This window comes from Nipponia nippon, unplaced genomic scaffold (assembly GCF_047370975.1).
Source record: "Nipponia nippon isolate SJK-2023a ecotype South Korea unplaced genomic scaffold, ASM4737097v1 scaffold_9, whole genome shotgun sequence".
Taxonomy (NCBI): Eukaryota; Metazoa; Chordata; class Aves; order Pelecaniformes; family Threskiornithidae; genus Nipponia; species Nipponia nippon.
Window position 1 is genome coordinate 38,775,179 of NW_028262413.1, and position 26,645 is coordinate 38,801,823.

The following is a 26,645-nucleotide window of genomic DNA, read 5'->3' on the forward strand; positions in this document are numbered from 1 at the left end:
TGCCTGAAAACACATCACTTTTTTTTCCAGTAGTTTGTGTCTAGTCTTTATAATTATATGCATAGAGTTTTTTAAAATTTTGACTTGTGTTTTGGAGTAGCTGTAATGTGACCTTTCTGAATCTCTTACAGACAAGAGCAGAGCAATCCCAAGGTGCATACTTCTTGCCTGAGTTTGCACTTTCTCCACAGGGGAGTTTTCTTGAGGATACCACGGGGGAACAATTCCTCACTTACCGTTATGATGACCAGGTCAGTATGCCATGTGTAAAATGATAGAGATTGTCACATGCATCTAACTCTGAGGTACAGACTACTGTGAAACAAATTAAGATACGAAGTGTGTGTTACCTTTCGAAGGCACATCAAATTTATAGCAAGTTGAATGATAACCCACTATATGAAATGAAAATTAAGGCACTTAATTGTAGAAATAATAGATCAAAACCATTTATGGAAAATATTAATAGGATGTAGTAGAGACAAAAGCAGCACTGTTTTAGTGATGTGTTAATAGATGTTTATAGTTAGTTCTGTAAAATGTGTAGAAGTAGAGGTGGTTGTCCTTTCTGTGAATTGTTTGACCTATCCTAAATTGTTCAATTTCATGGACAAATTAGTATAAGTCAGATCTTGCATTTCCTAGCTTGTGAAAAGTCAGCACGTTTTGTTAGTTCATGAAGTTTTCAGAAGGGAAGGTTGAGTGAATTATAAAGAAACAAATGCAAAGTGTAATAATGGATGAAGCAGAGTGTTTAGAAAGCAACAAATTATGTATTTTAAAGTTAAAGATCTTTAATGCTTTCTCCAGACCCGTAGAAACATTATGTTAAACATGGAATATAGATATAAATGTAAAGAAAGCAACATGAAAGAAATGCTGTTAATCTTGGCAAAAGATCTAAAGTAAACCTAGGAAATGTGTGGCATGCTGTGGAAATTTACTCATAACAAAATGTGTTCCAGAAGTCAGTTGAACTTCACATCAAAACTGTCTGAATTACATTCATAGACATTTACAGTACACTTCTTAATGTAAGAGGAGGGAATTTGTTAGGAAACACTCCGTGTAAAAGTGAGAGAAGAGCCAAACTTGCCCTGCAGTCACAAGGTATGGTTCTGTCAAGTGATTGGCAGCTTTCTTTTGAAAGATGGTCTCCTCGCTGGAGCTGCTTTTTTGAGAAAAATAGTTTGCTCATCACTACTCTAAAGAGAAAAGAACTGAGATGAGTCTGTTAAAGCTTTAGACTGAGTATCTTTTTGGCAAGACAAAAGGCAGCAGAAAAGATGCAATAGAAAGCATGCTGAGCTACTGTAAATTATTTGAATCTAGTTTAAATATGTTTACAATAATTCATACTTTTGCTACCCTAGAGAGTCTTGATTATCAACAGAAAAGGTACTTAGATAAGATGACCCCTGCACCAAACACCTGGGAAAGCAATAACTTACAGGATAGTAAAATGCAGCTGCAACTCAGGCTGCATTTAAAGACAGTAGTTGAAAAACACTGTAAAAGTTATTCACTTTGATCAAAATAGTTTCCATTAAATGGAGCACATTTTAGAGAAGATAAATATAACAGAGGGATAGTCTGAGTCTTTGAATAGACTGTTTGGACCATGTGAATAGCATAGCTGATTAAAAACCAAATAAAATCCCAGTATCAATACAGGCTGGGGGATGAAGGGATTGAGAGCAGCCCTGAGGAGGAGGACTTGGGGCTACTGGTAGATGAAAAGCTGGACATGAGCTGGCAATGTGCTCTCGCAGCCCAGAAAGCCAACCATATCCTGGGCTGCATCAAAAGAAGCATGGCCGGTGGTCGAGGGAGGTGATTCTGCCCCTCTGCTCTGCTCTGGTGAGACCCCACCTGGAGCACTGCGTCCAGCTCTGGGGTCCTCAGCACAGGAAGGAAGGACATGGACGTGTTGGAGCGGGTCCAGAGGAGGCCACAAAAATGATCAGAGGGCTGGAACACCTCTGCTATGAGGAGATGCTGAAAGAGCTGGGGCTGTTCAGCCTGGAGAAGAGAAGGCTGCGGGGAGACCTTATTGCAGCCTTTCAATACTTCAAGGGAGCCTACAAGAAAGATGGGGACAGTCTTTTTAGCAAGACCTGCTGCAATAGGACAAGGGGTAATGGTTTTACACTACAGGATGGTAGATTTAGACTGAACGTGAGGAAAAAATTTTTCACGATGAGGGTGGTGAAACATTGGAACACTCATACTGAGCTTCCGGTCCACCAGGATCCCCAGGTCCCTTTCCACAGAGCTGCTTTCTAGCCAGGTGGATCCCAGTCTGAGCTTCACTCCTGGATTATGTTTTCCCAGGTGTGAGACCTTACACTTGTCATTGTTAAACTTCATAAGGTTCTTGTTAGCCCACTCTTCCAGCCTATCCAGAACTTCCTGCCGGATGGCTCTCCCTTCCAGTGTGTCTACTTCCCCACTCAGTTTGGTGTCATCTGCAAACTTCATCAGGCTACACTTGATCCCGTTATCCAGATCGCTTATGAAGATATTGAATAGCATTGGGCCTGATATTGATCCCTGGGGGACCCCACTTGCGACGGGTTGCCAGTTTGAAAAAGAGCCGTTTGCCACCACCCATCTAGTTGAAGATGTCCCTGCCCATTGCAGGCGGGTTGGACTAGATGACTTTTAAAGGTTCCTTCCTTCCTAAAGCATTCTTTGATTCTATGATCATTCTATGAAAATGAATCCCCCTGCCCCCAAGCCTCAAATACCACTGTAGCTCTATACAGAAGCCAGGTCCAAGCTCAGTTCCGTTTGATGGAAAGTTTTCCATTTATTGTATTGGGATCTGAGTTGGGTCTGGGATATGGTCAACTTCTGTTCTTTCACAAATGTGATTCAGCTTTGAAACCTGCTCTTCCCAGACACTTAGTGAGCGGTATGAAATTAAGTTTGAATTGTTGAAACTAAAAATGGTGCTAAAATATCAGAATGTTGAAAATAAAAGCAACTGTATTAGCAGTAGTTTATTTTGAAAGGAAATTCAGTCCTTAAGCATTATTTATGAAAAAATATAAATACACTGAATACAGATGGGAACTGATCTATATCTCTAGTTTACCTTCCTGCAAGTAATCCAGGAATTCTTCGGTAAACAGAAAGATTATTCTCCTTAACTTTCTAGGACATTAATCATAGGATTTTAATATACAGTTATAATTTACTTATGCTTTTGCTGAAATGTTCATACAAAACTCAATTTTATCATGTGGTCAAACTGAGCCAGAAAACTTGAATTTTTCTTGTTTTCAGTGTTTCATTCTACTCTTTTGTATGACATTTACTCTATGAATGGAAGGAAGTCTTAAACCGGAGGGTGAAAATCCTTCATTTGATAATTTCTTGAATTTTTGTAAGCTGGTATGGATAGGCTTGATATATGGTAGTTGTGATAAGGATATGCAGGTGAATAAAAAGAGAGGAATGTATGTACCTTGAAAGGCCATTTTTAATTACCTAATGTATCCAACACGGAAATGGAATCAGTACAGGAAGGTTGCCACATAATAAAAAAAATATGCAGTAGCATCTTCTCACACACCTTAATTTAATTTTAGCAATTCACTTTCTATCCTGCCCCACTGTGAAGGGGTGCTGGCCTGTGGGAAATACATTCCTTCCTTTTCCTTGAACACCAGAATTGTGTCCTGTGGGCATCCCTACAGAGTCCTGGTGTTCCTGTACATCCTAAGTTAACATTAATTTACTTGATAATTGGAGAAGTGAAATAACCTGGTGCACTTGACCACAACAAAACAAGAGATCAGTCTTATCTGATCTGCTGTGAAGATCATACCTCCATCTGTATCCATGGCAAAAAGGATGAGAGGTTCCTAAGACTGTGGCACGGGGGTGAGAGAAGAGGGTGGGTCACAACCTCTGTTCTTTTGGCTAGCCAACAAGATGTCGAGACCCTTGCAGGAAAAGTGATCCTTCCATATCTTCCCAAGTGTGCCCTTCCTCCCTTGCACTGTTCCTCTTATCCAGGCCAATAAAATTTCAAGTTTGTTGGGACAGATGGATATTATTTTTATATAGCATCATCATCGTCGTCATGATCCAAGATTAGTTTTCTTACATCCTCCAAACACAGGAATGTTTCAAAGGGGTTTTCTTTGGCTGTTGTGTGTGATATTTTTCAAGCAGAGAGCCAGTTTAATCAGGATCATTCATTCCTTTGTTAGTAAGTAATCTCAGTAAAATAGAACTAGCTGTTACTTAAATATTCAAAAGTATTTGCTATCTGAAAAGAGGAGCTTACAGTTTGAAATGGAAGATGAGTAAATATTAATGGGAACACACTGTACTCTATTCTAGCCCAGCACAATTACATATGGATTCATGTTGTACGTGCAAGATAGTACATTTTGTTCTGGTTTAATCTGGCAGGACTGTGCAGGATTTTTGTACAGGATTGCACTAACCCCTTTGCATATTCAGTTGCTATGTGTGTCCTTAAGAATTACATGCAGATGAAATTCTTTGGCTAGATATTTTCAAAATTTGGTGAATATATCTTTTTTTACCCCCTTTATGATTATAGAAGAAAATACCTTATAAGGCCTGATTAGATACTGCCACCTTCACTGAGGTGATATCTGGACAGAATGGTGCGGTATAGTTTTGACATATTTACTGCTTTGTCTTCAGGGAAAAAAAACAAAAACAAAACCAAAAAAAAACCACAACCAAAATGAAAAGACCAACAGTGATTCAAAGCAAACATTTAGAGGGCTCCCAAAGAACAGAGATGTAGAAATGTTTACATTGAGCATTTTCTTATAGCTCCTGCAATTGTTCAGCAAGCTATGTCTTGCATCAGTGCATTGCATACTGCATTTCTAAAATTCTACTGAGTCAATGTAATTTAAATCTAACTTAGTACCAAATAGATTTTGATGCATAGCCAAAGACTTCATTTGCCATTAGAAATTTGAGACTGAAAAAAATATGACCCTCTCCTATCATTCTTGAATGAGTTTTAAAGTAAACATATAAGTAATAGCCCTTCCCCCAACTTTGAGATATAAGTTGAACCTTGCCATAAGGAATAGTTTCCTAATTTTCTTTCTGATTTCTTTTGGCTTTTCACCTTTTAATCTATTACAAGGAATTTTTTTCTTTTCCAGAATACTAGTAGTACTGGAAAGCTTTCTTGCAGAAATAAAATGTTCTTGTTTTCTGACACTTAAGGTATTGCTTCCAAGTATTAAAACCATTCCATATGACGGACCACCAACAAGGACAGCAGTGAAAACTTGGTTGGGCTGAATATGTTTGAAGTACCTTTCCACTTTGATTGGCTGGCTGAAAGAGACAGCTCTTGCGGGGGGAAAAAGGAAAGAAAAAAAGGTTATCTTCTTCTAAGTGAGAAAATGTATGCTTGACCAGTTAGCTTTCTAGCTGACCTTGGTCCTTCTAAATTTTATGTTTACCAGTTTAAACTCATAACAAGGACACCCTGATTCTGGAATTAGACATACAGCACTAAGCAGTCCAATCTTGGCAAAGAAACGTAGTGTTTCTAAACGAATTATTTTTTAAAAAATGCAGTCAGGAGGAGTGGTAAATACGGGCATCTTGAAACCACCCAGCAAGCAATTAAAATAATGAAAATCTGCACTTTCGGACTTGTGAGTGTTTAGCTATGTGAGGTAAGATAGAAACCAGTGAGTCTGTTTTGAACTAGATGTGCAAGTTCTAATACACAAGCTGAGGCTGTTACAGTTTTTTTAATAACCAGGCTTTCTTTGGGTTTGCTAGAAAAGTCTGCTGTAAAGTGAATGCCAAAATTGGGAGAGTAAATATTCTGATATATGCCTTGTCCTCCATGAAGAGACGTACTCTGGCTTGGTTTCTGCTTTTTTGGGGGAGAAGCAGCATGGTATTTGAAGTGTTAATTAAAAAAAAAGGCAGTGGAAGCCGCAATCTGGGTGACTTCAAAAACTAATGTAGAAATAAACTGATGGAACCTATTATTCCACCTTTGTAGTCAGCCAGAATTAAATGTTTGTGTTTGTTGTGTAAGTTTTTCATATCATATAAAGTAAACCATTATGTGGACAGAAGTTTTCTTATGGATCCAGCTGGGCTGACAGCCATTTTTTCCCAATTTCTCACCTGCTTTCCCCACTCCACCTGCTGATGGCTGCCATCCTCCCTGGGCTGCCTGTGGAACTGTATGTGAGTCACTGCCTGGATTTGAGTATCAGCTGCTTGCTGGCTTCTGCTCCTAGTCTGAACCTTTTTATTCCATTGCCAACTAGTTTGCATGTAAACCACCAGTGACATGGAGCTAGAAATTTTTGGGCTTGGAGATGAGTCATGTGAAGGACAAACTTATTTCAAATTAACACATCAGTGAAGACAAGCTCTAATCCTGAGAAGGGAGTAAGATTTGTAGTTAGTGGCACGCCTGCTACCCGAGTACATAAAGCTCAAACACTCTCCTTTTGAGAAGGAGCCAAAAACTTGTGTTATACTGTGACACGACATTTTGTTGATACCCTGAAGAAGCATTTAGAACTATTAAAAAGCCTTAACATCTTGAATCTCAATGTCTAGCTCTTCATGTAAAGATTTTTTTTGGAATTAAACAAGCTGTTCTCAAGTGGGCATAAACTATTTCAGGTGTTTTTCTACAATGCAAACCTTCCACCAACAAACACTCCCAACGGTTTCATTTGTGTGTTCTGAGAGTGAGCTGATAGACATAATTTTGTCTAAGCACCAGAGGTGCAACTGCTAATACTTGGCTACCTGAATTTCAGTATTGTTAGAAACATTCCTCTTCAGCTGAGTAAGGGACTGATCTTGCAGTCCTTACCCAGCCAATGTGCCGATATTATAATAACACAAATTCCACTGATGAATCCTGTAAGTAGTTCCATTCTCTTAACTGGGACATCTTGTGTGAGTAACAAATTGAGGTCAGGTTTGTGATACTCCGTACTAATCCTACAGATCTTAATAAGGAGTTTTAAATCATGTTCAAAGAGTTTAGAGCCATGTGTTTGTAAGGCTGTGTGAAGATAAAATGCATCATTTGGTGCTTTCATGGAAATTTAACTGAAGATGAAGTTAGGTGCTCCCTAATATTTTCAATTCTTGTGCTTGTTTTTTTTATACCTTTATTTTCTGTTCGCAGATTTAATTTGGACCTCTATTTTTGAGATTTATTTTTTTAAAAATATTACTTGGATAAGGAAATTAGCTCCGTAATCAAGTGAAATGTTTCTGATTTGGAGTGGGAGGCAGGGCAAGGAGGCAGGGATTAAGATCAAATGAAAACCACTTACAATTTCAGGCAAAACTACTCTTACAGAGACTGGTACTGCGTAAGTCAGTAGGCATGATCCTATTCAAACAATACTTTTGTTTAGGCTAATTGCTTGCTGGAAGTGTGTGACTAGCATATGCACAAGTAATTATATCATTAGTGATATATTCTTGTGCATGACAGATTGCTTAGTGAACTGAAACCTGTTTTAACATACTTTTGTTTATTGGCAAACTGAGTAGGGAACTGGCACTTTTAAAAGCACCAGCTAACATTTTAAGCTCGGGGTTTTGTTGTTCAGAGAAAACAGTGGAAGTGCTGCGTGCGGTACACTTTGTGCACTAAGAACTACAGACTGATTTGTTCTGTATGTAATACTGCATTAGTCCCAGCCCTGCCAAAGGTCTCTACGTGTAAATTGTGCTTGCAGAAGCCAGTAGGTCTTCACCTCGTGCAGGATAAGTGCCCTCACAGGGAATCTGTAATACTGCAATTTCTGCAGAAAACACATTTTATATCATTTCAGTTAGGATCAAATACCTGCTATGAGGCTGTAATCCTATTCCACAAAATTCTGTGGTAAAACTCATTGGCCTGGATACTTAGTCCTTCTGTGGCTGTGATAATACTGGCCTCAGCAGCTGGCGGAGGATTCCCAGGTAGCAGAAGCAGCCCCTTATTTGCAAGTTCCTCCTTCAAACTGACTTCTCAAGGAAGAAAGGAGAATGGACATAAACTTTCAGGTGTTTCTGTTGTTCTTGGTCCACTGGATGCTGGACAGATACTGAGGCTGCTCTAATGGATGATAAAAGACTACACAGGGATGCATAAAGCTTTGCTCTATACCCCTGTTTGGAGTGGTGTTGAGAGCAGCTTGGACGCAGTATGTGACTGAGACCACTGACTTGAGTAGAAAGATTCAGATTAGAATCTATTTGTAGGGACTGAATGAGAAATAATCAGGAGTATCTTTTCTACTAATGGAAAATAGAACTTAATTGTTAAAACACATTACTTTCTGATATACTTATTTTCTTCCTTTTTTCTTGGACATATCTTTGGGGCCACAGTTACATGTTTATTCAGTTTAGGGTTGGTCTATATCAAAACAGAAAACTTTAATATTAAAGTGCCTTGTTTTTATAGTGTCTCTGCCATGCACATTCTTCATAAAAGATTGAATTTTTTTTTAACTTACGTTCAGTGTTTCATGTTCTGAGGGTTTTCAGTTCAGAGTTTTCCCAAATAAATTTTTCAGGTCCTAGCAATAGATTTAAAGCCTTCTTTTTTTTCCCCTAGAAGCAGACAGGAGGATGTGTACTTGGGCAAATATTCTACCGTAAAGTCTTTAACTCAATTCTGCTACATTGAACTAGTAACAAGACACCTGATGAAATAAATTAACAATATACAGACTAGACATTCATTTGACATTCTTTACTGGAGAACAATGATTAAATCATGAGAGATTGATACTATGTAATGGGAATTTACCACTGACCTCCTCATGCCCCCAGTGCACCCCCAGCAGTTGGCACATGTACTTATCCAAGAATTTTGACATTGATAAAGGCTTAGCTTCAGACTTCTAAATTAAGACTGAAAGGTCTGGAGCTAGCAGAAATGATCCCATGCTTACACAGCTCTGACGCACCACTGCTAGCATCTATCCATAAGAGTTCACTGAGATACAGTAAAGAAGTGCTTCTAAATCAAAAAGATACATTTCAAGTGCTGTAGGAAACACAGTGCTTGGAACTGGAAAGCCATTCTTCAGATTGTACATGGAAGAGAGGATGTTTTAGGCTGATAAAGCCCAATAGTGAATTAATCAATTAATCAAAGATCTACATCTTTTCACTGGTCTCAGTCAAGACCAAAACAGCTTGTATTTAGTTTTTCAAGAATATAGGTAAATTTATTGAACTTCTCAAGCTGTTCAGAACTGTTAAGTTTTGCACAAATGAGAAAATAAAATCGTTGTATTACTGATTTTTTCATGAAGGATAAATGTGATGAATTTTTTTTTTCTTCTGTGCTGCTTCTGCAACAGATAACATTAAAAGACCCATGAGAGTTTATAGCAGCTTCTCTCTGTTAACATGGAAAGCCTTAGTGCAAAAATAAAAGAAATGTCAGTTTATGCTGGCTCTGAAATAATGCTGGGTAAAATGCTTGCTTGATAAAATAGATCGTTTTATGTAAGGTGTTTCTGATATCATTCTATTATTTTGTTAGGCAGTGGGTAATTTAAATGGGATTTACATTGTGGAGTATGTGGATAACATCCCTCAGGTCCTTGCCAGTCATCCTTTCGGGCCTGTCCAGCATGGAAAACAGATTTATAGTACAGGTTGGATGTCACAACGACCTTTTTAGTGGAGATATACTTGAACTCAAATCTCTTCCAATTTGCATGCCAGTAATGTGGAAGACGCAGTGAAAAGCCTTCTCTTAGAAATCTGCATATCTTGGCTTTGTTTCTAGGAATAGTTAAAATGGTGCTTGATATCATTAGCACTTGTGTAATGAACCAGCCTTGGGACAGTTAAAGAACAATCTCTTTACCACTTCAAACAGTTATTTCACTTCACACTATTTTAAAATAACTGCCAGCGCTGCCAGTAAATCTAATTTATTCCTACTGACTATTAGACTTCAAAAGCTATTTGCTCACAAGAAAGAAAATTACTTACATTAATTACCAATTTTGGCAACAACAGCAAAAATGGTAAATGTAGGTTCTTGAGATGATCACTGCTGACAGCTGCATTTATTATTTTCAGAGCTTAGAAAGTGTTACAGGTTGTGATACTGTAAGATCTGAAGCATTTTAATGCTCCTAATGTGAAACAAACTGTACCAGGCTTCACAACACACATTAGTAATGTGCTGTTGATATAATGACAAAATAAGGGGACTGTTTTTTCTATTTCCCAGCTTTCAGCAACTGTCTTTTCTGATATCTAATTCAATAAAAGTGTGTTTATGTGATGTAGTCAAGTGATCCAGCTGCAGCATGGCCAGGAAGGGCAGGAGCTCTTCTACTTTAGTGACTGGATGCTAAATCTTTATGCTGTTTTATAAACAACTGTCTCAGTTTGCAAAGGGGAGTTATGCCCTTGTTACTTGGTTACGTTAAGAGACTGATAAGGTAATGATTGATGAAAAGAAAGAAGGACAAACATCTCTGAACAGAGGAAAATGTCGTTATTCACTGTTTTTGTTACAGAAAGCAGAACTGATTTGCAGGGCAGGTCATAGGATGGGTAAGAATGATTGATTGAGCTTCAGGATCAGAACAATGCTAGATAGAAGCAATAATATAAGAAATAATATCTTCAGAATCAGTTGGGCTTTAAAAAAATAAAGAAAAGGAGTGCATGCAGATTTCAGAGATAGAAGTAGATGTAATCCCTGATTAAGCATCGTGGTGCGGTGTGTTTCAAGTGTCAGGTTGCACGTGTAGCTTCCCACCAGCACTGTTGCTGAGCCCAGCCTTGGAGGCTTATCAGCACTTGACTTAAGAGTACAGAGGATGACCATGGTTTTCAGTAACAGAACTGGGAGAGTATTTTGTATTAAAATAACAAAAAAATGTATATGGAATTTGTTATTCAGTCTTTCATGTTATGAAAGCTCAGTGATTTTTTTTCTCCTCCCTCTGTTTTATGTATGGAAGTTACTTGCTTTTCTGATTGGGCCATAGCCTAAAAAATATTGCTGATATTCTAACCTCTTTAAACCATTATCCTCAAGAAACCACTGAAGCTTTGGGTGCAACTTCCAGTATGCAGCATCTCCTGGGAATGTCAATAGGTCCTTTTACATGTCTGAAACTATTTACAGAAATAAATGCTTGCATGTGATTTGAGGCAATGGTTGAAGGTGCTCAACGCTTTGGTTGAGTGTTTAGTGTGGTCTTTGGTAAAGACTAATGCAGTACTTGAACATTAGCCTTCAGTACTTTAGTGTACTTGACACAAATTGTAGGTCTCGCATTTTGTGGAATGATTGGCATATCAAACATTCCTTTTCAATTCTCTGTTTTGTTTTGGTTTTGTTTTTTTTTTTTTTTCCTCCCCCCCCAGTTTCCTATAGACAGGCAACTGTTAAGCTGATTCTTGGTCTAGAAGGAGTGGCAGTCAGACCTCTGAGAACTGGAAACAATCTGGACTTCTTTTAATACTCTGAGACTATTGAACTTGACCTCTTGCCAGTTGAGTCTGTGTAATCTAGCTTTATAAAAATATCTTATTGCTAATAAGGTTTTTTTTGTTTGTGTTATCATGCTATAAGATAAAGTATTTTAGTGCTTTGATGGTATAAGCCTTTATTCAGTTAACAATTTCATGTTGCAGAGGAGAAAAAGGACTTTAAAAAAGGTACCAAACCTTTAGCCAATTTGCAGGTTCATGAAGCAGACTAGAGTATTTGCACATGGGTGAGACAAATTAGTAGTAATATGCTGCTCTATGATATGGGATGTTTTTGTAGCTTTTAAAATAACCCTTCGGAGATGGTTGCAGTTGCAAATACAAGACGATAGGTTCTCCTTTACCTGATTATTTAGGCTTTGGTCCAAAAATCATAGTAATTTCAATAGACTTTGGATCAGGCCTTCGTTTTTTTTAATGCAAAAGAGATTTGCCATTGATTTCAGGGAGATTGGATTCAGGTACCCCAGAAGAAATACTGTAGAGTGTTAGACTAAGGCACTACTGGAAAATGGGACAGATGCTACAAAGCACAAGCATCATTGCAGCCTCAGTATTCTGCAGAGAGACGAGTTCAGTGTTTTCAAATCTGGTGTCAAAGATGTGCGAAGACTTGCTGTGTGCTAAACTTTGTTAATTTGAACTAACCGCTGGCAGATCTGGTGAGGATCACAATTTTCTATGACTTACACAAGCAAACCTATTCACACATCATGAATGCTGAAATGAATTCTGTTTTTAAAATATTTGATCAATTTCATTAGTTATATTGTACTCAAATCATGTCACAAAATACCGAGAAAATGTGGTTTACTACTCCACTCTCATGCCCCGTCATTGCTAAAAATATGCACATTTGCTTAAATGTGTAGCATATAGGTCAATGATCTTCATTTATCTAAATGTTAGGGTTTTATATGGCATAAATCTGAAGAAACAAGCTATGCTCTTTCAGACAGCTTATATAATGCCTCATAACATCAATACAACATATCATGGCAAAATACCATTTGAAAAAACTTAAGATATTACAATGCACCAATTTTACTTACACGAAATGCAGTACTTTGGCTTGAATTTTTTTTATGTTACTAACAGGTGATGTAAAATACGTTCAAATATCAGACTATAAACCATGAAATTTTACCACCTTTGAGTGCTGGCTTCAGTGGTAACTACTTGCGTTACGGTAATATTGCATTCTAATGTATGAATCAGAATTATATCCTAAGTATCTTATTTAAGTACTAGGGCTAAGTTTTAAACTTGCCCTGCTCTTTTCATTCAATTTGAAAAAGATTTTGTTCTTTTTGCAGATATTTTTATACTTTACAATGTACTTGCCAGTTAATGTTCATTCTTCTCCTGCTCCTTCAGTACTGAGGCTATAGGGTAGTCTGTTTTTCTCATATTTTCAGCTTTGCATTCTAATGAATGTGAGGCAAAGAAAAGGAGGGTGAAAATATTTCTTACAAATAGTCCTTTTTCTGTGCAGTTAAGCGACTTCCTTTTAATGAAGACTATTGCCCAAAACTTAATTTTAAAAAGGGTGTCTTTAAAGTGTCAAAAGAGATTACCATCCTGCTAAGATATAATTGTAATTGAAATGATCTCCTGTACTTTGCTATATGAGAGACGAAGGTCCTGCATACTGAAGGGAGGTTTTGCTGGCAACACCATGAAGTCTTTCTGAGAATTGGTTCTACATATGTTTGTTAATATTTTGGTGAGTGCGGACAGAAAATTTGGAACGCTGTCTAGAGCAGATAGGATAGATGACCTCTCTTGCACAGACCTTACAGTCTAGGGCCCAAACACTTGTGCACATGCATAACTTAATTCTTGTGAGGACTCCCATCTACGTCAGTGAACTACCCACATAAGTAAAGATGCACATGTGCAAAAGTGTTGGCAGGATCAGGGCCTCGTTTCCAGCCCTGTTCTTTGAAATTCCATGCTTAAACTCCTGTAAGACCCCAAAGAGAGAGCACCTCTTGGGAAGATCTGAACATCTCCTGTTCATATTGCAGTGAGTGGAAGTTGAAATCATTTGTGTAATATGATGGGGCCAACAGGTCTTTCTCTTTCATAGCTCAGATGTATACTGATTTAATAAGTCCCATTACTCCAACGTTGTCATAAAGCTTACCATGAATTGCAATCAGTCTAGTTTACATTTTAAGTATTACTTTTTCTTAAATGAGGGACTTGAAACCATTTTTGCAGATTGACGACATCAGAAGATTTTCCAACTTAATGAAAAAATCCAAATGACGGTGTAATATTTTCAAAGAACAGACTGATGGAGGCTGGCCTGTTGTCAGAAAAATAGCGTATGAATTAACTTTGCTACGTTATGATTTAATTTAAAATTAACTTACGGTTTGTTGACAACATTCATATTTCATAGAATAGGTGTAGGGTGCAAGATTTCTGTATTTCCTACCATGAAGAAAAAAACCCATTAACTCTGACATCTGTTTTTAGCACTTTCCTTCATATTTTTGGATGAATGCCTGGCAAAAGCTGGAAAGCGACTAAGAGATCAACCAAAGATGGCCTAAGGGCCTGTTCCCAGCTGGTACAACATCTGGAATGTTATATATAGTGGATAAATTCAGAGTTGTAGTTTAATAAGATTGGTATTCAAGCATTCGGCCTACAGCAAAGGAAAGGACAGTGAAGCTGACAGCATGCGTGGTGCATAATACGTCAAGGTGTCTGAAATATAATTTGCTGGGTTTTCACTTTCATTTTGGCAGATCCCTTACGCTTATATATAAACTTTCATCTAGTATTGTTTTGAACCCTTACAAAATAGAGGGTGAAGTCATATTGGTATTATATCCAGAATCTTATCTTTTCACTAAGCTTAGAGTATGTCTGGGTTTCTTTCTTTTTTCTTAGGAAAAAAGTGCTAAAGACAGATTTTTATGAGCTGACTAGAAATAACTTAAGCTGCTACCTTTACAAATTTTAAGTATATGCAGTCTTTTACAGTGAAGATTTTACAGAATCATAAACTATTCAGGAATCTGGACTTGTGCTGTATGGAACCATACTGGCAAGATTTATGTCTCAGAAGGCCTGTTTGGTGGGGTTTTTTTGGGGTTTTTTTTTTAGGGTTTAGTTAATCTTCTGACTGTCTAATCTCTAAACTGTAATTAAATGTATTGCTAGACAAGCCCAACAAAGTTGCAGGGAAGGATCAGTGGAGAGCCACCTGCTTACAACAGCTCTGAACGTGGCAACGCTAGGTCAAAAAAAATGAGCTGAAGGTGATTGCTGTTTGCAGTCCTGTAACTACACTAATCAGATAGTATGCTTGCAAGTCCCTCTACCTTTGCATTGCCTTTTTGTGTCCCAATATAAGGTGAGCATTGCATATGTTTTGCATTGCAGCCCAGAAAAGGATATAGTCTGTGTGTCTATACTGTGGCAAATCAGTGTATGTGACTGGGACCAGACCATGCTGCAAGGCTGCAGCTGGGAGAGAGTTTGCTGAAGTGGCTCTGTGTGGGGCTATGCTGTTCTGCATACGACCCCTTTCTGTTCTGCAGCACTATGGTCTTCTCTCTCCGATCTGCATCTTTCCTGTAGGTTGCTGGAGCAGAGGGGAGCCAGTGAAACTGCCTGTGTGTAAGTCACAGGATTGTGGCAAGCGAGTGTTAAGTGAAGGAGGGCGTAGTGTGTGAAATGTGACAGGGCTGTAATTGATGGAAAGGGGTGTAATGTAAGGTCTTATTCCTCTGTTTTTTAAAAAGGACTCGCTTGATATTTCCTCAGCACATTGTGGTTATTTCTATAGTATTTATTACTATGCAAGATCTTGTAGGTGAAGACAAGGTACTTGAATATGATTTGGCATGAGACCAACAGAGTCTAGGAGGAGGTGGACCTAGAGTGGGAGGAGAGATGACTTTTACAGCTGCACTTTGGTAGAGGTTTAGATTTGGAGGTGGGAAGGGCAGATCTGAAATGACTGCAGCTGACAAGGAGAAAGCTGATTTGTCTGCAAGACAGTGTCACTAATTGCTGTTTAGCTGGTGGGCATGTCAACAAAATTTTGTTATAAACTTGTATGTGTGGTGCAGGTATATGTGCAGGTGGTGCAACTGAAGCTTAAGAGGTTGAGATCATAAAAAAAACAAACAGTGTCGACTGTCCATTCTGTGATAATATTAGCAAGACAGAAATATTTAGTTGTCTGTTTTGATTTTAGCCCTTCCCTTCTGCTCTTCTGTCCAGATAGACTGTGTCACATGCTTTCACAGGCAAGTCTCCAAGCACTCAGGTAGCCTAATGGGTCTTCCCAATCTCAAAGACAACTGCTTTTCTACTAGGATAACTTTCACTTTTTCTAGACTATAAATGATGCATATTTAGAACAACAAAGTGGCCACCTAAACCAAAAATTATGTTAAGGCATAACCTGGTGTTAGCCCCACAGTCTTGTGTGATTTTTACAGTAACATATTGCCCAGTCTCACATTGCTATCTGTTAATTTAAAACTAGTATAATCTGATGAAAATAAACAAACAAACAAAAAAATAGTGGGCTTGGAAATGGGGCGGGGGGGAGCCCTCTAACTGACAACTTTAAACCTAAGACTGCTAGGTGTTTTCATAAGCTTTTACATGTTTGGGGTCTGATCCTGTGCTTGTAATGCAGACCAAACTTGCTTATGTCCCTGTTATCTATGCAGTAAGAGATTATGTGAATTAAGTTAAACCATATGGAGTAGATATTAGTTTACATAAATAGTGTAGATTTAGTTGGAGGAGTACTTCAGACTGAAAATGAAGGATGCGCTTGGTTCTTGGTTGGAATTTAATAATCATGTTAAAACAGCTGTACACTTTCTAGAAGAAACCTATGGTTATTGTCAACACTTTATCTATTAAAGACCATTTAGTATAAGATTTTATAACATATTATACTTTGAGTATGAACTATTAGTGCCAGGAACAGAAGGTTTTACTCTTCCGTACACAATTCCCTATGTAGCTTCTTTGGTAAATGTGTTATGCAATGCAATATGCATATAAAGTTTCTAGATCTAAATAGTTTGTCCCTGCAATGACAGAAAGCATTTATGTATGCCCCTTTGTATTCATTGCACACATTTATGAAGACGCTGTTATTTTGAAGTGAAAACACTATCTTGTTTATTAAGGAATATGTATTTATTTTTAAATGAAACAATGCTACTAGCAATCATGTAAACCGCTCTGTAAATGGAATTCTACCAGGATATGACATGTACTCTTGTTTTCAGGAGTTGATGATTATTTACTATAATTCAAGAAGGCGGCAAAACTCATAGGGCTTCAATGCAGTCTCATTGGGGGGATTTGAGAAGAATTTCTTATAGAACTTTGAAAGAGCTGCACATGAAATCATAGCTCTGATAGCAGGAATTTTTAACAAGTCTATCAAAACAAGGGTGGTACCAAGTGGCTAGGGAATAGCTAATGTAGTACTGAAATGTATAGAAGGGAAAGAGCCAGGAAACTCTGAGCGTGTCTGTCTGATCTTAAGTATATAATGCTTTGGAATGCTTTTTGAGGAAGGAATAATTAATAGCATAAAGGTAAATGGAAAACTGAAGAAAACTGATTTATCTGGAAGATCAAACCTATCCTAACTCATTTTATACCTTTCTTTGATCAGTTTTTTTCCTTAAATAAGGGGAATAGAGAAACCTCATTTATCTGGGCTTTGGTAAAGCCATTTGATATAACGACGTACTGGAAATTAACTTAGAGGAGATGTGGTCTGGTGTGTGAAGTGGGAAATGAATATTGAATGGGAGAGGAAGATAATAACTGACTGTACTGAAAGAGGAATACTGGCCTAGAGAAAGGTTATGCACAGAGTCACTCTGGGACTAGAACTGCTTAATGTTTTCATTAATGAGTGGGACAAAAAAAGATTAAGATTGGGCTTGTTACACTCCATGATAAGATAAAATTGGGAGGAACTGTCAACACAGATGAGTGTGAGAACAATACGGTAATAACTGGATGACCTTGAAGATGGGAGCAATAAAACAAAGTGCATTGTCATGCACATAGGGACCACCAGCAAAAACAACTTCTTGGAGCTCAACTGGGAACCAGGCAATGTAGCACTTGGTTCTAACTTACCGGTACTGCTAAGGTATAATACGGAAAATAACATTCAGAAAAAAACAGATGCAGAGAATATTTATCAGTGTGATTAGGGAATGGACAGCTTATTTTATAACAGGTTTCTTTTATACTGGCTGAAGACAGGTGTTGATGACATGTGATTGGTGCCTGTCACTGCATGAGGCTAGAAAGAAGTAGTAGTACTTAAAGATGCTGTGGGCACACCAATAAGTGTATCAGCCTTCAGTTAATCTTACTATGGAAATTAGAATTAGGGTTTCTAGCCATCTTGTAAGTAAGATTCTGAAGTAGCCACCCAGCCAGGAGTATTGAGAGAAGGAACAAACTGATGTGTTTCATTATGATGCACAATCATTTCTAGAAATGTGATGCTGCTGCAAGTCTGTATTTGGAGCCTCAGGACGTCCATTCCAGAACAGCATTTTTTTGGAGTACCAGTTGTGGGAAAAAACATGCCATGCTGGTCATGCACGCGTATTTGAGTTGTTTAACACATTGGCAGACAGGAGTGGTATCTCTGTGACGTTCAGCTAGTTTGTGCATAGGTTATTTTGTGTGCTTTAATAAATCTTTAGTAGCTAATATATGAAATTAACAGTAGATTCAGGAACATTCCTAGCCTCTATTACTTGCTGAAGTATTTATGCATTGTTTGTTCAGATTTTTTTTCCTTGCTACAATAATTTTTCTTAGCAACCTTTATAGTTATTAACCTCTTTGTTTAAAATAAAATTCCTTCCATTAACCCAACATTTCATAGATGACAGGCAGAGATGAAGAAAATTTCCAGCCGTTTTTTGCCAATGCGCAGTAATGCATATGCATCCAGATACTATTCAAGTTGGTTTGGCAATAGCACTGTAACTGTATAGGTTTATATGCTTACACTAGGATGGTTCCTGCTGTTTTAAGTATTGTCCAGAGGATATATTTTCTTAAATGAAAATTGCTTGAAACCATTTATTTTTTGTGTGACAAGTGAAGGTATCAATTACCTTCTGTTATTGCCTGTACGGAATAGGAAATGTTAATGAAACTCAACTTCTGAACCTCCTGATTGGTAAATTCTTGGGCACCATGTTGAAAGATCATTGTTGCTGATGAAGCAAATGATCTGTTTTACTCTTTAAAGGTCACACATGAGATGCAAAAATAGGTAAGTCATAAAAAGGGGAAGGTATATGAGAATATGCATAATGTATTAAAATTTAATCCCAGTTGTCATTAAGCATGATATTATGGCAGATCTACCTGCCTCCCTCCTTTTGTCCATCTCTGTTCTTTTGTCTGGCCTTATGTTTTCTGTTTAAAGATCTGGTCCAAAACTATTGAAAGCAAAAGCATTGGGATTTCACTGTGGGAATTCTTCTACTGACTTCAATGAGTCTCATTTTAAATCATGAAACAGTTTTCTTTTTCTTTACATAAAGATGTGATATTTTATAGCTCACATGTTGCAGGCTGTTGCACTGAGACTTTAATGTGTGTAGTGATTAGAGGATTGTGCCCTTAGGATTCTAGAAAAGCAGGGGATTGCATGTAGATCCATTTTAACTCAATTCTGCCTCTGAGACTGGATTCATGCTGAAGAAGAGTGTGGCACTGCTGGTTCCCAGTGCACTTAGACTCTGTATTTTACACGTTATAGTTTTTGAAGGATCTGGCTGGTAGCATGAAAGGTCTATATCAGTTATAAGCTCTGTATTTTAAATCTTCTGCCCTCATGTATTGAATGTTTGAATTGCATGTTTCCCTTAAGCCTAGGGTTTTTATCCAGAGAGTCTCCAGACCTGTTTTTGTCTCTCTAATGTGCAGTTAAGCACCAGGCTTCAGGTGGGAGGGAGACAGCTAATAGCTGGGAGGCATTAAAGCTTAACTGTTTGTCAGCTGTACCAGACTTTTTGTGGAGAGCGAGTAAAACTACTCAAATACTTTTACTGAGACAAACTCGCTTGACAATGGACAATGGTTTTGTTTCATAGAAAAAGGCTTTCTGTTCTTTCTTTGGAGATAAATTTTGAACAGGTTTTCTGAGGTGGAAGGGGTCCTTCGTATCACTGTGCAGGGGGATAGTGTTAGGCATTCATGCAGAATGACCAGACAGGTATGTCCTGTGCCCGAGTCATTACTTCCACTTTACCCAGCAGTATTTTGGCCTAAAATCGTAAATAAGATAAAATTAACACAGAAGTATAGAAGCAAAAGCCTTCTGTTTATCTTAGAGATGTTGCCAGTCATCTGCCCTCATATAGTTCTAACTAGTTATGGGGAGTGATTTTTGGTATTGAACGTTTCTGCCAAGCAGAGAATCTTATGAAAATAAACATTTTTTACCACTCTTAATGCTTTAATATATCCTTATAGTTGTTAAAATAACATTTGTGATTTTTTACTGGAAATACTTACATTGGTTATCGTTTAACTGACTCAGAAACTTACTGGCATGTGCAACATTCACCCTTCCAGAGAAAAAAGGGATGATCCGCTTGACACAAGTAGCAGAGCTCCTCTGCACAACCTTAGAAATCTTCACATTGTAGATAAGGTCATTTGAGGATATTCTGTGTTTGCTCACATTTGAGCAGAAATCACTATTAAGACTGAATTGAGATAAGAGTTTGCTCTTGGCTTAAAAACTGGCCAGCTATTATGGCTACTTTTTATCTGTGGCCTGAACAAGGAGTATGTTTGAGACATCCCGTGTGTGCTTTCAGATAATGCCCAGGACTCTCATAGATGGTGGCTCTGGGTGGAAAGGGCAATTAACTGCGTGCCCCTTTGCTATTTGGGTCTGGGTGACTTCTCTGACTTTCAGTGTCTAACTGCTTAGATCCTTTTCTAGTCTGGTCCCTTAGTAAGACTTAGTGAAGAAGGTGTGTATGTGCTTGTGTCTCACTTGTCACCTAATAATTTATTTTTTTGCTGATTTTATCCAAATTTGACAGAGGTGTGACAGACCTTAAAATGTTAAGTTCCTGTATGGTTTGTACAAACAGGCATTTATATGGAATGGAGAAGGAGCTTGTTCTCTGCTACTGTGGGGCTGTGGCCTTCCATCAGGGACTCCAGCCACAGCTGCTGTGGCAGGTCCTTTCGTTTGCATTTGGCACTGGGATCCCTGAGCAGGGGAAGGGCCAAAGCAATGCATTCTGCTGCTTCTGGTTCATTTCTGAGTGAGGAGCTGCTAAAAGACATTTCACTCTATAGCCCAGTACTGTGGCCATGGCATATTGTGTGGGCCAAGACAGTTTTTCTAATGTCATGTTGCCTGATGTGCCAAAAGTTTCTCCTCATGTATTCAGCATGACCCATCTCATGCACTGATGCAAAAGAACTTTGAGGGTTGGATCCTATGTCATGTGAAAAGTGCTAAGCTTTCCAAATTTAAACCCAGACAACTGTAAACTCTACTTTGCATGCTTTGGCCTTGTAGGCCTTCAGGGTAGGGGAGGATTTATTAATCCCTGTCTCTTCTGTGTAATTAGATAGTGCTTCGGTAAAGTGCTGTGAGATCCTGGGTTGGGTGGTGCTACACAATAGATTTCTTACATTATGACAGAACATTTAAACCTTTCTCTGAGTACTACCCTGTGAAGAGTTCTAGAGATGTATGCCCCACTAAACAAAATACAGACACTGGAAGTAGTTTCTATGTATTTGTTATTTTTGCGTTCTTTTAAGATTTTCTATGGGCTGTATCATGAGAGTACAAACTTCAACATATATTGCTTATTCTGAAACTGGAAGTGCTGTGGTTTCTAAATGGCTGAGTATTGAACTTGGGAGGTCTTTAACTTTTCTGATATTGATATTTTAAAAGCTTCATGTGTATTTTGTTTCCAATTTCTAATGAAACTATATCAGATTAGTACTAGATGTCAGTTAGAAACAGTTGTGGCATTTAACACACCACCTCCAGCCAAGGTATGGTCTGATAACTGAAGAATACAGGTATCCTTGAAAGCAGTAGATATCAATCTGCTTGGATACTAAGTTCATTCCAGGCTTGTATTAAGAGCCCTTGATGGAAGACCGGAGGCAGTGTATATGTGTGTGCGTGTGTTTGCAATTTTAGGGATTTGCAGCAGTTTCAATGCCAAAGGTTTTTGTACTGCTTTTTTAAAAGAACTTTTTTTAAGGCACATCTAGAAATGCAATCCATTGACTAATCTGTAGGTAGCTTTTTAGAGGGTCCTTCCTTTCTTGCAAGGTTATCAGTTCATGACAAACCTAAATGGGGCTGTTTTTTCTTGCTACTATGTTTTCATAGTAGCAAGCCTTTCTCATGTACATGGGATTATTGGGCAAGCCTTTGGGCTTGTTTTTAGTGCAGTGTTACAGGAGGAGTGTACATAATTGCTCAGGAATTCATTTTTAAATAAAATATTTCTCTTATCTCTGTAATATTTTTTGAAAAAAACTATCACTTGGAGATAATCTGGCTTCATTTGAAAATGAGAATTAATTGACTTCAAGGCAGTAGTTGTTAATATATTTGTTTAAAACCACCCACTAATGGGCTTCAGTTTGATTTATAAAACAGCTCTCTCTTATCATACAAACTTTAATAGTTAGCTTTTGTTCATGGAGACCTGAGGGAGTAAAGTCAGTTTTCACTGAGACAACACTACTGAAATAGAATGAACAAGCTATGACTGAAAAGAGCCTTAAACATAACTGTTGTGATTGTGCCAGGGCTAATGTTTGAATTTATGAAAGAATTTAGATAAGCAATATGATGCAATCCTTTCAGAATTTAGAAGAAAATAATTTTCTTCTTTGAAGCAAAGGAGCCCGAATCATTGGTTTGAATATGTGAACAAGAACATGTAGAGTTTGTGTGTGGAAGATTAGTGGAACCCAATGTGGCAATTTTAAATGCACAGTTGGGGAAATATTCAGTATGCGTAGGCTCAGCACAATGAAGGAAGTCTGCAGCCTTTGGAGCTTTTATGGTCGTCGTGCATTTCTGGATCTGTAGGTTCTTGTTGCGCCCAGTTTTCACTTGACGGTGGTATTGCAATAGTTTGCATGCGTAGACCTCCTCTCTCTAACTGAAAGCCACTCAAGATTGGCTTTTGTTCAGCAGAATGGATCTTGAAGACTAAATGGAAACAGCAGTTAATGCAGAGTCTATCTACCGGGTCACCCACACTGCAGTATACTGTGCATGAAAGGTTGCACAGGCTGACAGTTTGCTTCCTGGCATTTGATTCTGTTCTAAAGTACGCATTCACAGTACAGCTTTGTAGAGGGTGGTTGCAGTAGGAATCAGCTCTAATCCAGCAGTTGAGATCAGCTGCAACACTGCTGTGGGCTGTACTTTATTTTGTATGTAAAGACCTGGAGAGTTCAGTGGAGGGTTCTCAACTGCTTTTTTGCTGTGAAAGGTGGCTTGAAGCTTATGCATAATCTGTATGTTAAGTGGCTTGAGTAGTTTTCACTGGGTGATGCTATCAGTTTGAGTAGATGCATATAATTTGTATATGTACATGGAGAATATAGGAGGCGTAGCACTGATAAAGGTATCAAAACCATACAAATAACATCTAAGATAGTTGCTGTTTTTCTGACTTCGTAAGAAAGAACTTAATGCTGAGGTCCATGGTAATAACCTTTGGAAAATCTGCCTATGGTTGATTGTAAAATTACTTTAAATAGCTAGGATGACACACTAAAAATAAATATTGTTGTGGTCATAAAATTGGTCCTTGTTTTTCCAGAGACAGCAACATATTTCTGCAAATATGTAATTCAGTCATAATTCCTCTCTATAGCACAGGATGTTACCAAAGAGTTTGGAGTGAAAGGAAGGAGGCATGGATCATTCAGCACAGACTGGGGACTCTGCTTTCTGAGTAATTCAGGTTGCATGCAGTTACCCTCACTTGGTCTGAGAAGAGGTTGAGTTCCTGCTCCTTGCAAATGGAATGCTTTTATCTGCATTTCTATTTAAGTAGGTGCTGAAATAAAGATTAACACAAGCAGGGTGGAAATATACTGTATATGGCACCTCTTCCTCTAGGACAGGAATAGTGCTACAGCAATATGACTAGGTACCTAATACTGGGGTTCTCAGACCATAGGCCAGATGTTGCTGCTCTTCATAGAGCAAAAAATTCATTGAAATCAGTGGGAGCTCATATTAAAGATCGAAGGATACAGACCCATATTTTCTGAGTCAGCAGGGTGGACAGGGTTTCCTGCAGTACAGCATGAGAAGAAAGGCAAAACCATTTCTCTTCTAAAGTTCATTGACTACAGAGTTTAGAGAACTGTGGTGCTAGTACACCTATAAAAGTACATTGCATAGAAATGAATCAAGGCGTATTCTTTAAAAAATGAGTAGGATTTGTGGTACCTTTCAAAAGGACAATAGAACAGACTGACAGGAAAAAATCCAAACCATGTATTGCACCTAGTTGCTGAAAAATGTATTTTTTTTTTTTTTCAGTGTATGGGATGACTCATATGGTGATAGGGATTAGAGTCTTTTATTCCAGAGTCATTGGTTCAAAGTGAATAGAGATTACTGTAATTCCCTGAAAGACTTGGAAGACAATGAGATTGTGATTTCTATCACTTTAGATGCTAAAAAGAAGAATCAAGACTATGTGCTTTATGTCATCTTACAGTTTGTAGAGTGCGAAGTTAAGAGATATATGTATTTAAATATTCCATTTGAAATTTGAATTTGCCAAGATTCTTTAGGACCCTTTGCTCTTTTTATGTTTTTCTTGTTTATGATGGAGGGTGCGGTAACATAATTGACTTCAGTTTATGGCATAAAAATTTTCTCATTGTATCTTTCCCTTTGGAGAAGAGTTTATAGTTAGCCTGTGTCTTAGGCTCACAGACGTATAAAAATGTAGCAACACTTTTGGTTCACTTCACAGAGCACATACACTAATAGGCACACCCTTACTCTAACAGATATCTATAACAGATTCCTACTCTGGCTGCTGATTCCCCCTAGACATAGGTATCATAAGCCAGTACACCCATAATACGTACGTGTAACAACAGAACAGAAAGAAGGCAAAAGAGCTTCTTACATCAGGTAATTCCGTGCATAGTGTGGAAAATTCTTGAGTATCTTTACTGCATGGAGAAAGGCCACTTTACTGGTATTCTCTCCGGGCTTATTGGAGTATCTCTGTTAGAAGGCCTGGCACTAGGCAGGGCTAAATGCCTTCTCCAAATTCAGAGACGAAATGCGCTCATGTTTCACTCCTGCTTTATTTTTATATATGACATTATGTGGCTTCATAGGAGAAAACAAGGCAGGAACCATCACTGAAAACCAATTTTTTTTTTTTTGAAACTTTGTCCATGATGTAATAACCCACTTCTTAATAAACAACAACAACAGCAACAAAAAAAAACCCAAAACACCACCCTAAAATGCCTTTTCTGATGTGTGAGCGGTGGTGTAATGAGAGTATAGGGTTTTTTTTAAAGTGATTTATCATGTAGTAATTGTCATTATTCCCATGCTACATTTTTCTCTGTAAGATTGGGAAGCAATGGCATTCTTTATGCTTAATGGCACAAACAATTATAGTACTGACTTGGCACTGTTTTGCTCCTTTGGCTGGCTCTGATGCTGCTGGCTTTTAAATTGGCTGCAAAACAGCCTGTGGGACCAATGTATAATCGGTCGTCTATTGGCGCGTGGTCCTGGATAGCGTTTTTCCTTTGACTCATCTCTGATTGCAGGGAATTTGCTATTGGCTGTAGCATATTTGAGAATATGGCTGTATGCAAGTTCCTTATGGGCTATATGCAAAGTCCCTTTTATGGTAAAAGCAAATTGTTTCGCATATAACATGAAAATATGCACCATCCCTATTTATTGTTTCATTGCTCTTTGGGCTTTCTTTCTGAATTTAATATTATAAACTCCTTCTAATGTTCCAAGTCCAAAATCTGTGTGACTGAGTTTTGCCAAATAGTGCTTGTACTATGCTTAGATATGCTGCAGAAATTAGGGTTGAACCAAACTGAACATCCTTGTAGTAGTCTTTTGTGGCTGAAATGACATCAGCCTCTGTAAATGTTTCTTGAGGAACCTAGTAAGAGCCAAAGCAAGGAAATAGGAGGAGACAGGCCAGATCATTAATATTGCAGTGCCTTTTTTGGTAGTACATTATGGTTCCCTTTAGGCAGAGACCTTTGGGGGATGGAGCGTCGGTCAGTTTTGGTGATCGCATGTTGACTTGGCAATGGAGATAGCTGCTGATGGAGTTATAGAGCAGCTCAGTGTTCCTGTTTGACTGTCTCAGAATGTAAGTGCTGTTCCCTGAAGTGGGGATGGCTTCGTAAACTTCTGCTAGACCAACATTTATACCCTTGAGCTATCTGTGCGCAAATACAAGCCATATCATGTTCTTGCTTACTTGTCAGACCCATGGAAAGCATAGTGCAAATACTAATAAGTGTAGTAATACTTAAAACATAGTGACAATACTATTTCTGTGCTGGAGGTATGCAGGGCTTACCTCTAAGATGTAGGGCTGCAATCCAGGAGTACTGCACACTGGCTTGGAGGTCAGCATTTAGGTTGTGTATTTTCTGAGGGAAAACTCCAAAGTTTTACCCAGAATTGGAAAAAGAAGTCAAAGGCCAGATGCTAGTAGAGGCACAATATCCATCTGTTCAGTCAGCAGTTGTAGTATCTTTTCAGTTGTAATTTTGTTACTGTGCACTTTGACTCTTCTTCCTTGATATATCCTGGCTGTGAACGTTGGAAGAACTGGCCACCATCAGCTGAGAGGCACAGCCTGTGCACATTGACGTACCAGGAAAAAAAATCTCCTCTTCTGTTTCTGTGAGGGTCAACTTCAGTCAAATTTTTAAAACCTTTTAAGAGCTGTTAATATGGTGGAAAAGATGGCTTTTTAGTTGTACTCACTAACTTATCAGCTTCTCCAAATACATGCCTCCTTTTCCTG

At 38.2% G+C, this 26,645-nt stretch overlaps 1 protein-coding gene across 9 annotated transcripts in view; it reads left to right on the forward strand.

Annotated features, from left to right (window-relative positions):
- Window positions 1–26,645, forward strand: part of ADAMTSL3 (ADAMTS like 3) — a 202,607-nt gene that overhangs the window by 45,005 nt on the left and 130,957 nt on the right. For 7 of the 9 annotated variants that reach the window (XR_015701245.1, XM_087743289.1, XM_087743291.1 and 4 more), the window contains one exon: window positions 132–251. The exons of the other annotated variants lie outside the window; for them this stretch is intronic. Coding sequence is in view for 6 of the 7 variants with exons in the window: in XM_087743289.1 (XP_087599415.1) it covers window positions 132–251 (120 nt within the window). In the remaining variant the exon portion in view is untranslated. The remainder of the gene's footprint in view (window positions 1–131; window positions 252–26,645) is intronic. 9 annotated transcript variants of the gene reach the window in all.